Source organism: Pygoscelis adeliae, unplaced genomic scaffold, assembly GCF_000699105.1.
Source record: "Pygoscelis adeliae isolate BGI_AS28 unplaced genomic scaffold, ASM69910v1 Scaffold191, whole genome shotgun sequence".
NCBI classification, from domain to species: Eukaryota; Metazoa; Chordata; class Aves; order Sphenisciformes; family Spheniscidae; genus Pygoscelis; species Pygoscelis adeliae.
In genome coordinates this window covers 707,220-718,484 of record NW_008824114.1, presented here as the reverse complement: position 1 = coordinate 718,484, position 11,265 = coordinate 707,220, and the positions used below count along the sequence as shown (strand labels likewise).

The window sequence follows — 11,265 nt, the reverse complement described above, 5'->3', positions numbered from 1 at the left end:
GGCAGCGGAGCGCGCCGAGGCTGCCGACGGGTGCAGGGACAGCGCTGCCAGGTGAGCCGTGGCTGCGGTAGCTGGGCGTCACTGCGCAGACCGGGGCTGTAATTCAAGCAGGCTGCCAGATGGAAGTAGGGTGAGGCTATAGCAGGCGGCTCTGTCTGCTGCACCTATTTACGTACCTATTTATATCACCATCCCATGGAGGCCAGTCGCCTTTTCTAACAGCCTTCCCCAACCCTGGGAACAGGGCTTAGGGATGTTGAGTAAAGGACAGACTATTGAAAAATTAAAAAAAAAAAACAGCTGACGCACGGAAAAGAAATGAATTTTCTCCTCCCTTGGGAGAGGCGAGCTGTCGAGGAGGGGCTGAGCAGCCCACCTCCCGGGGGCATCAGGAGAATCTCGTGCAAAGCGGCTGGTCAGTAAGGACAGGGCAGAGCTGCACAAATCCTTGCAGCGCTTCAGGCCGCCTGGAGCTCCCCGGCTCCAAGAGCAGCCGAGCAAGCTTTTGGCACGGCTGCTTTGGCGTAAGCGGCAAGAGAGGGTGTGCTCCAAGAGCCGCGGCTCCCTGCTGTACAAGCAGTACGAACACAGGGAAAACAAACACGAAAACAACAGACTCTTATCCGGGGCAGAGCATTAGCAATCCCCACAGAGATATCTTATGATCTGCAGAGCCATCAGATGCATCTCATTTCAGCTTTCCAGCAGCCACCCTTCCCAGGCAAGGGCAAGGCAAGTGAAAACCAAGCGCTTTTGCAGGCGGCTTCAACGGGCGAGCGGAGCCAGCAGCTCACTCCCCCGGCACACGATGATTTCAGAGTTTCCTTCGATAAGGGCACAGAGGAGGCCAGGCAGGAGGCTGGATGAGTCACACACGGCGCAAGGGGAAGACTCGCGAGCAGCTTACGAGCGATCCGAAGTGGTTCAGCGTGGGGAAGAATGTGCATCCCTCCTGCTCCAGGGCCAGGAGCCGCCGCCAGCATGGACACGGCCCGTCCCATGCCAGCCAGCACCACCTGGGAGCCCTCAGGCACCTTCAACCCGACCAGCACCGGGACGGCCTGGACCCACCCGCCCTGCGGAGCACTGTTAGGTGGGCTTCGCTGAGAGCTACCCCACCTCTGTGCACCTCTGCAAGCCCCACATCCCACGAGGACTTGGGGGTCTGCCTCTGTGCCTCTGCCACAGAGGGTCCCCCAACACCCTGCAGGTCCCCAGTTCATCATTTGATGGCACAGGAACAGGTCATGTCCCTCGATCTCCATTTTCACAGCTACAAGGTTTAGTAAGATTAATAAAATTACTCTTGTTTTAAAAATATCTAGCGTCAGCACTTCATAATCAGTCTTGGCTGGAGGAACAGGATAAAAAAAAAGGAGAGAGAACAGACTGCAGAGAGCAACCTGAATTCTGGGGTTTACTTATATTTATAAACTTTATCTCAGGCTATTCAGCTGCTCTTATCGTCATTTGAACAACTCGTGACTGCACATTCACCTGCATGGAGAATTCGGTGACAAAAAAGGACACCAGCCGCAAAGGCAGTGTTTGAACGTGCCCCAGAAAGGAAAAGCCAGCACGACCTAGGGGATCACCGCTCCCAAAGGAGAAGCTCAGCTGACAGCGGTGAGGAGTCTGCAAGGCAAAACAAAAGCCAATGTGGAAAAGCCCACCATCACCAAAACAAAAATGAGAAGTTTCCAAAAGCTTTTTTGTTCATACGTATCAGAAACTCAAATAGAAGGTTTACACAATTTGAAACATTTGTTTAATGCTTAGTAAGAAAAATAACTGCTGCCTGCAGAATTTCACCAGCAGTTTCAAAGGAACTTTCATTTTGGCGTTTCAACATCTGTAAAATAGCACTGCTTGTTCACAGGAACGAAGTTTGTCCTTTTTTTCCATAAACCTCACAGTTCATCAAACTGCACAGAAACTGTACTTCTGAAAGCCAGTGCTGAGGTGCAGCGCTCCCGGCAGCGAAGGTACCGCTTCAGCAGCACGGGGCGCTGCAGCCCGGCATCACAGCATGCTCTTGCCCCTTTCCCCCTTGGGGAACGGGCCATCTTGGCACTTCAGCTCCTCCTTGCAGATCGGATCCACAGCCGGGCAGCCAGAGATCAGTGCTAGAGCCATGTTCTATAGGCAGGTACAACACGGCACAGGGCTGAGGTGCAGCACGGCCAGCACCGTGCCACGGGGAGGTTTCTGGCTGCGGAACGACTGGGGCTGCCGTTGCCGCTCCACGAAGGCAGGCTGGCACACAGCAGGGCAGAAGCCACCCATGAAAAGCTTAAGGACGAACGTGGACACCACATCTGTAGTTACCAGTGTGCTACCAAGAGAATTAATAAATAAAATATTCCAAAAATTTCTCAAGAAAAAAGCCAGAAAAGCTGAGTCTTCGCATGGTGACTCAAGAGGAAACTCTTTGGTCAGCAGCAGCGCTGCTGTGAGCCCGTGGGCTGTCGGACACATTACAAAACATGGATAACACCCACATCCTCCCAGGGAAGGAGCCAGGGAAGGCAACAGAGGATGGATGAAAAGCTCTCTGCATGTCTCATGCGTGGCAGAAGAAAAAATATACTCAAACACATGAAAACGACTTCACCTCTTGCCCTGGCCCTTTGTGCCGACATATGCAGGCGAGTTCTCGGGGAGCGTATCAGGGCACTGATGGGGCTGGAAAAAGCCATCACAAAATATTGCACAGTGATTCGTTTTAAGCTGGACCAGGGCTGGTCCACAGCCCATCCACCAGCCCCTACGCTGGCAGCGAGAGGGCTGGCACGTGGTGCTGCCACAGCAGGGCCTGGGGAGGGGCAGGAAGCGACCCCAGCCGATATTCCTGCCCTGGGCTTCCTATCAGCAAACCAAGCCCTGGGCACTCCTCCTGAGGGCGACAAGGACGGAGCAGCTGTAATCAGCAGCTGTAATCAGCAGAAGCCAGCAGTTCCCGGGGAGGAGGCTGGGGTCCCCACCAACCCAGCTGGGGGGGCAGACCTGGCTCCGAGGGCCGGCAGGGCCAGGGAGGGGAGCGAGGCCGGAGTCCGGCACTATGCAGCTCGCGCGGGAGCCACCACCGTGCAGCCATGCCACCCTGCCGCCGAGCCCGGCGTGTCAGCCGCATGGCAAAGCAAACACAACGGCGCCGATGTGCAGGGTGAGCAAGTTGGTCCAGCCTGGAGCAAAATCTAACAAACACACATCAACGAGCCCCAAAACAAGGGGTAAGATATGCCTCGCAACTGGGGTAGGCAGATACTGTGCATGCTCCCAGGTCTTTCCTGCCTGCAGCTGAAGATATGGTTTTGGCAGTTTGGGGGAGGGTTGGCTTTTTGGAAGGGTTTTTTGTTCTTTTTTTTTTTGTGCTATTGCTTTTTAGTTTCTGGTTAAAGCACGTCTGGTTTAGATTTGCACCAACTTGGGGCCCTAGATTCTGTGCACAGTGCCTACAGCCCACAAAAACGAGCTGCCTCATCGTCTGCCAGCTGCAAAGAGACTCCCCTCTTCCTATCTGTCCTGAGGACGCCCACAGAGCGCGGATGCTCGCCGGGGAGAGCGGCGCCAGCAGCACGTGAGCTGAAGTCCACCGCGTTTACGGACAGACACAGAAACTCTTTTTGCAAGCTGAGCATCGCTTCGGAGCTGCTGCAGGGGACGGGGAATTTGAACTCCCACTCCACTCAAAGGCAGAGACACAGGCCCATAGAGGAAAAAAAGGTGATGTGATTTTTTTTTCAGTGGAAGGAATCACATTTGGTGGATATTGTTATGCACATCCTCTTAGGTCAATGATGCCAGAATACTTCCAGTATCACTTCTGTAAATGGTATTGTGTGTTACCAGTACTGCAGAATACTGTGGTCTCTCCCACATACAGATATACACACACTCATACAGTTTATCTACTCGAGGCCTCCCAAGGTCTCTGTGTGAACAGCTTCCAGGTGTTCCTACTATCACCTTTGTCATAAGATGGTGCAAACCACAGCCCGCAGCGCTGTAGCACAGTGATACTCAGGAGCACATAGGTCTCCAAATCCTTAAGAAGACATTTTCATTCTATTACTGCATGCTTCTCTTTTGCAGAGGATCCTGGTTCCCAGCTAAATTAGCATGTCCTCGATGTCTTTAACTTACTGAGTGTAATTGGTTTAGGTCTGGGAGGTGTCTAGGTCCACACAACATCACCCTAAAGCAATTGATTGGTTTTAAGCTGGATATAGGTCTGATGTCTCTTCAGACAACTAGAGCTGGCAAGTTAGGAGAAAATTTTAAAAGTTATCAGCAGTAACTGGAACCCTTACTGGATGAAACCCCCAGTGAGGACGGAGAAGACCAGCAAGGAGCGAACAAGTACAAGGAGAATACATTATTGCCAGAGGGGAGTGATATATTTTCCAGCAAGTCATTTTTCCCCTGCTAAAGTCCAGAAACAGCTTAACACTAGCTGCTATGGTGTAATGTGCTCCGGCAGGAAGGGGGAAGGTGTCCCTGCAGCAGTGAGCTGTCCCCTTCTGGAGAGTCAGCCCAAGGCAGCTCCTCCCAGTGCCACCAGCGCGGGTGGGAAACCAGGTCCACAGTGAAACAAAAGACTTCAGTGATGCTTCAGTGGGGAAGCGTCAGGGAACAAGCAACAGATCTGCGTCTGTGTTTTTTCTCTGCGATGCTTTCCCCAACCTCCTTCATTTGGAAGGTGAGTGAGGAGGCAGCGGGGCTGATACCCGGCTGAACTCGGCCCCACTCCGGGCAGGAGCATCCAGTCGCTTGCTCTGTCTGCAGCTCCGGGCTCAGGTTCCCCGTAGTGCTCTGCAGCCAAGCAAGCTACTGAGAAAACAGCCAAGAAGCCACTTTTATTTTTTCCTGTTAATGCACCCTCACGCTGGTGTAACAATGAATGTCATATCCAAATGCAGGGACAGCAGACCAGCCAAGCTAACGAGACCACCAAGACCTTATTCAGCTGATTATACCCAGCCAGGGCCAACTCTGTTTTGAGAGCCATGCCTACTGGTACAGGGTCTGATCCTGCATCTGTTCAAGTCAAGGCTCAGGTACTGACTGTTGCTGGGGCACAGCATCAGGAGAGTGCAAGGATACAACCGGAGGAGAAAGAAGAGGACAGACCAATTTTTAAGAAGTCAGCAGCAGCTGCATTACTGACTGTGGGCTCATGAGCAGCCTCTTCACACTCGCCTAGCCAGCAGCATCAGAGAAACTGCTTATACGAGTCTTGTTTGGACTCCAGATTCCCCCGGGGTATACTGGGCAGTTTCCATGAGACAGAAGGCCTCTGTGCATCCACACGGACGATTTCTGTGCACATCTTCATTAATGTGCCATATGCTGGCTCACAACTAAGCGGTCTTTGTGGGACAGGATATTTTTAATGCAGGCGCCTCGATGCCAAGCCCTGCCAGGAGTGCAGAGCTAATGTTTGCCTGGAGAGCTGCAGCCTTTCCTGCGCCAGCAGAAGGGCACATGTGGGACAGATTCATGCCTCTTCCCCCTTTTCCAGAGGAGCTTTAGGTTTGTTCGGACATAGACAAAAACTAATATCTGGCTCTAACACACTGTAGTAACAGATTCAAGCCTTTGTCTCTACAGACTTCACATGAACCAGCACACGGGGTTTCTGCAGGAACCGGGCAGACAGGCCACTCCAAGGCTGCTTTAATCTCATTAAAATACCGCGTTCTGTTGACACTCTGCTTTCTACACTCCAAAGCACTAAACCCTCAAGCACCGCCTCCAACAACAGCACAGAAACTTGTTGAGAACAGGTCTGCCATGCTGAGGACCGCAGAGTCCCCCAGGCCAGCAAGCGAGTTCCCACACACAGCGCCACGGTGCCGGACCTGCGGGGAAGAGGATGACGGTGGGACCTTCCCTGGGTCCCCCTTTCTCACCCATTCTAGGGGAAAAGCCCACCCAGTCCCTTTTGTCACAGACTGCTGCGTGCTTCGCAGGCATAGACACCTCTACGCATTCCTTTATAATGTTACCCTTCCAGGATAAAACACTTGCACTGCCTGGGGAGGCTGGTTAACTGACATGCAAAGTCAGAAGCAATCTGCAAGTCTTTATGCAGTACAGAAATCAAGTTCAAAACCACGTATGCAACATTTGCATGAGAACTCAAAGCTCTTCCAGCTTCAAAGGACAGTTTACACCACTGCAGCACTCGTACGTTAATAAAAAGAGCCTCAACTTGACATTTCTCAAACTCCATTTGATACATAATTGTGAGAGAAGATCAAAGACCAGGGGGAAATAGATGGTTCTGCCTTACCACACACATAGCAAAACGCAACAAGCAGGAGAGATTCCAAAAAACCCAACGTATTGAGCCACAGAAAGAAAATGCTGTAAAGAAGCCATTCTTACAACTATGATGCTACAGTCACCTACTTCTGACATCCTTGTTTGTGGCCTTGAGCACGCAGCCTGCAGCAAGTCTTGTCCGCAATGCCAGCGCTGGCCACCACAGCACAGGGCTGCGACAGGACACAAACAAGCTGCTGCCATCTCCGGATCCCCGGTGCCCACGCCGAGCCCTGGCCAGCCCGAGGGGACAGACGCCAGCCTGAGGGGACAGACGGATGGATGCCAGCCCGGCATGCTCTGAGCAAGGCGGACCTTGCAGATTCCGCAGGGGCCAGCGAGGAGTGCCGAGCTCAGCTTTCGGGGGCAAGCGAGGCAGCCCTGGAGCCGTGCTGGCCTACGGAGCGCTGAGGAACTGTGCCGCAGGCAAAGATGCCGGCCGGCCACCCCAGCCCTGGGGAGGAAGGCTAACGTCCTAGCCCCTCTCCCTCCCTGGCCAGGGCCAGGCCACGGGCGGGCTTCAGCACTGCCAGCACAGCCTATGGGACCGGCACCATTGCTTGGCACTGCCAGCAACTCTGTATACTCCTGGCATGAAAAAGAAGGGATGCAGCCAATGTTACAACAAAAATAACTCATATTTCTGTCTCCAAGTAACTTACTTGCTATCACTGACTTTCACGCCCAAGATTATTACAAATGAACTGTATTTTTCTCTGCTTTAGTCAGTTTAATATCTCATTTGGCACAAGCTTATACTTAGTCATCTTATGGTGTCCCACAGAGAGTCAACTGTCAGGGGCGTTTCAGTCAGTTTCAGCCACTTACAGAGGCAGCAACATGTCTGTAATTGCACGAGGACCCGCATCAGGACGTGGGGAGCTGCACGGCACTCAGGAGGGCTTTACCCGTGGTATTTTATTTATTTCAGCTGGTAACATGTCAGAGTCGGGTGGGTGGGGTGGAACCCGTGTCTCTTAGTCCCTTGAAAGGCAAGAGGAGTTTAAGGCACTGAAGTGCACCTCTCGTTCGGGTAACAGCCCCCCGCTTCAGACAAAGCCCTGAAGCACTATCTGCTCTGCAGAAGGGGAAACCGAGGCACGTAGCAGACCAAGGGGAGCTGAAGTTCCCCCTTACTGCCTCCCTCCTCCGCGGAGCAGGACAGCACGACTACCCCCACGAGCACACGCCTTCCCGTTCGTGTGAGCTGGGGCAGCTGGGGAGGTGCTTTCTGCAGCCCCCAGACAAGCCTCCTCCAATGCACGTGCTTTGGAGCAGCACAAGCCATGGCTGCTGCTGGAAGCCCTCCTTCAGCCCACTCCCACCGCGAGCTAACCAGTGCAGGAGCTGCTCCTGGCTCTGCCCCACTGCAAACCCAACAGAAGCAGGGCTTTCCAGGGACGGTTGCCAGTGCTGGCCCCTGAACAACTGCGCCAGGCAGCGTACTCCCTCCTGCTTCTCCCTGCAGAGGAGCACGAGGAGGGGAAGCCCTGCTGCCTGGGAAAGCACTTACCCCGCGGCCCTGGCTGCGCTTCCAGCCTCTCCCCGGGCTGGGGAAGGGAAGGGAATGGGAAGGGAAGTTCAGCTTTTCATTAGAAACGTGAAGGGAAGCTGAAGTAGGCAGACTCCTGCAGAGGAGCGGCAGCTCAAAAGCGGATTAATTTCTTTACCAAGGCCCACATCCCTCCGCCGTGGGTCCCTGCTGCCTTTGCCTCCCCATCTGGGAGCTCAGGAGCGGCAGTTTTGGCAGGAGCAATGCTCCCGAGCTGTGTCAACAGACAGACTCCCCATCAGGGACAACCCCCCAGCAGATCTCCATGCCACGGCATCTCCTGCGGGAAGGGGGGACTCACCTCTCCTCCTCTCCAGGGTAGTGGGTGGGCACCCACGAGCAGGAACACACCCCCCCCCCCCAAAACCTTCCTCCCCACCCCACTCGTCTCCTTGAGAAAGCGCCAGGCGCCTGCACTGCTCGTGCGTGCCACACGTGGGAATCACTTAGGGAAGGGGATTAAACGACACTTCATCCAGATCAACAGGAATTCTCCTCCGAGGAAGGGCCCGGGTCACAGCAAGCCTCGAGACCGTTGGGTATAAACACCAGTAAATAAGTCTGGAGTAAAGACGTGGCTGCCTTAAAACTGCTCCCCGTGGCACATCACAGCCAGGTCACACTTGCAGTGATTCACCGCTCGCCATCACTGACCATCGCCGCAGACGGGACAGAGCAGACGGGCTTAAAACCGGGAAATGGAAGGGAGTACATGCATTCGTAAAACAAGCAATCCATTTAATTAAAACAGCGCACCTACCAGCTAGACATATACCACTGGAAGCATTTAATATTACGCATTTGCAATTCCATGGTACTTGAACGACTTGTTTAAAAAATTTGCACTCAAGTTCACATATTAATTTGCTACAAATACGATTACGGTGAATTAATCTACCAGTAAAAGGGCTACGAAAAAAGTCAAAAGACATCCAAAAATCTCAAAACAGAAGTCACTGAAGTAGACGCTGGATGCCTAGCTTCTGCTGCTGACATAATAAAGTGATACCAAGTGGGTTTTTTCTTTTTTAACTTCTAGAGACGCTGCTAGAACACTCCGAATGTTTTACCACTCAGCAGGTAGGCTGAGACAACCTTAACTGGCCGGACACTTTCAACAAGACCGCTGCCAGCAACCAAGAAAAGAACAACATACGCACTCCTCATATCGCAGACAACTCAGAACCACCCGGCTTCATCCAGCGCGTGAACTGAAGGTCCTGCAGAGCTCCACGTAAAGTCACGCTCATTTTTTTCCCCTATTACTTGGCAAACGGAAAATAAAAGACAACTTTGGGCAGTCTCAGGTTTTTGAGTCTAAGTGTGGACTGTGTTCATGGCAGATCACGTAAAGCCTAGCAGACCCTATCTTCCCGCAGTGGGGAACTGCATTTCTTTTCTTGGTAGTCTGCATGAGCATTGCTGTGCTTGCATAATTCACGCGGATGCATGTGTTTGTATCCAGACTGTGCTGCACCCGAGTCTTTTGTTCGGCAGTTTCCATCACCATGTCAGGCTGAAGAGCCCGCCAGCTGGAGACAGCAGGTGTTTGACATTTCTACAAGTCCGAGCAAAACGGGGGATTGATTTGCTTTAAATCTTATGTTGGAGTTTATTCATTAATTAATCAGCAAGCACGCAGACAATATATACATCTGTAAAGTCACCAGAGGTCTGTACTCAGTGCAGTGAATCAGTACCTTGCAACAGTTTGGCCAAAGGTTTAACCAAGAGGGTGTCTCACCCACTAAAAGGGTAAGGAGGAGGACAGGACCTCTGGACAGATAACAGACAGGTCCAATCAGAACAATCATTATAATTAACCCTCTACCCTTGATGAAGAAATCTCACACTCTCTCCCGGTGAGACTATCATCGCCTTGCTTTCCAGCTGCTGAGGGACACATCCATCCCACAGCACTGCCAAGGGGCAGAAACGAATCGTCAGCCATCGCTGTCACTGACCGGGAAGCGGGACAGTGAGTAGCCCCAAATTCCTATCCACAGTCCCACATGGACAGGATTCAGAGAGGAAAGCCTAGAATTTTTTTAAAGTTACCTGTTAACTAAATGGGAGGGGGTGAACCCCCGGGAGCTGGTGGAAGCCCAGGCGGGTATCGGCCCCAGCGCCCCCCCCAGCCGTACCCAGCAGCCTGCTCTGCCAGGCCACCCCCCTGCCTGCTGGTTCAGCTGCGCTCTTAAAAAAGAAAACAGCACAAAAACACCGCCACAGCATTTCAGGCAAGAAATTTGGCATTTCCTCAGTTCTGGGGGGTTATCTGTGCTGTCTGTTGTACTGTTTCCTTCTACTTCTCCCCTTCCTCCTTCGCCAGTCTCACTGGGACGGGCCTGCTGATCCAGCAAAATCCCCTCACATCCTTAGCCCGAGCGCAGCATTACGGTTTACAAATATTAAAAACGGAAACGGTTTTGACCAAAGTGATGAAGAAAAAGCAAAGTATTTACATTAACAAGCAGGCTTGTTAAAATCCCTCCAGTTTTCTTTTTTTTTTTTTTCTCCTTCCCCTGTACTGAGGAGAGACTTGGGGGCTTTTTTTAGTACATTTTAGCATCTTACAGCCCTGTGACATCTGCTGTTTCAGTCATACTAGCTTTTGTCTTCACTGTTTTCCAGATGGGCAAACACAGGCTATTCCAGTCATGGCCCTGATAACAAGGAAGCTCTGAATTATTCTTAACAAAAGGGCAGCAGCTAAACCTATTAATACCCACTAAAAACCAACCAGCTGGCAAGAAAAACAGCGTATGATCAGAGTCTGTTTTTTTTATCTGTCTTCACTTGGCCTGATGCAAGCGCAGCATTCATAGCTGCTGTGCTGTCCTACACTTTTGGCCGTATTTTTATGCACGTTTATAAAAGCGGAGAAGACGTGAGGGATGACACAGGAAAGGTGTTTCTACAGCTTTTGGGGGAAGAAAAATTCTAAGCAGAAGGACAGGACAGTAAAGCGTTAAACACGCAGGACTGTCTGGTTTCAGATGACACAACCTGGTCCAGGTACCTCTGACGGTCTCAGCCCGCACTGCTGAACAAGTGGCTTCCTTTAGAGTCAACACTGAAATCGACATTTAATTGTAAAAAATTCTCATCGTTGTTAAAAAAAAAAAAGAATAAAACACCCACAACAAAAGAAAGACTAAAGACTGTTTCTGGACGGAGCCCTCTCATTCTCACCTTGGGCCACCCCAGGGAAGCCGGGCTGGGCGACGAGGTGACCCGCGCTACCCCGGCCACGCTCCACCCGTTCTTTGGCGAAGCAAAATAATCGAGCATCTTCCCCAAACGCGAGATCATTCTCCTTAACGGAAGGCGGTGCCTGGGAGAGCTCGACGGGCTCAGCAGCCAGTGCCCGGCCATGCCGG

General features: G+C 52.1%; 1 protein-coding gene across 1 annotated transcript in view; it reads left to right on the top strand.

Moving 5' to 3' along the window:
• Positions 1–3,061: 3,061 nt before the first annotated feature.
• YIPF6 (Yip1 domain family, member 6) overlaps positions 3,062–11,265 on the top strand; it is a 15,233-nt gene continuing 7,029 nt past the window's right edge. Inside the window, exon 1 of the mRNA XM_009334281.1 lies at positions 3,062–3,166. Within this exon, the coding sequence (XP_009332556.1) occupies positions 3,062–3,166 (105 nt within the window). The remainder of the gene's footprint in view (positions 3,167–11,265) is intronic.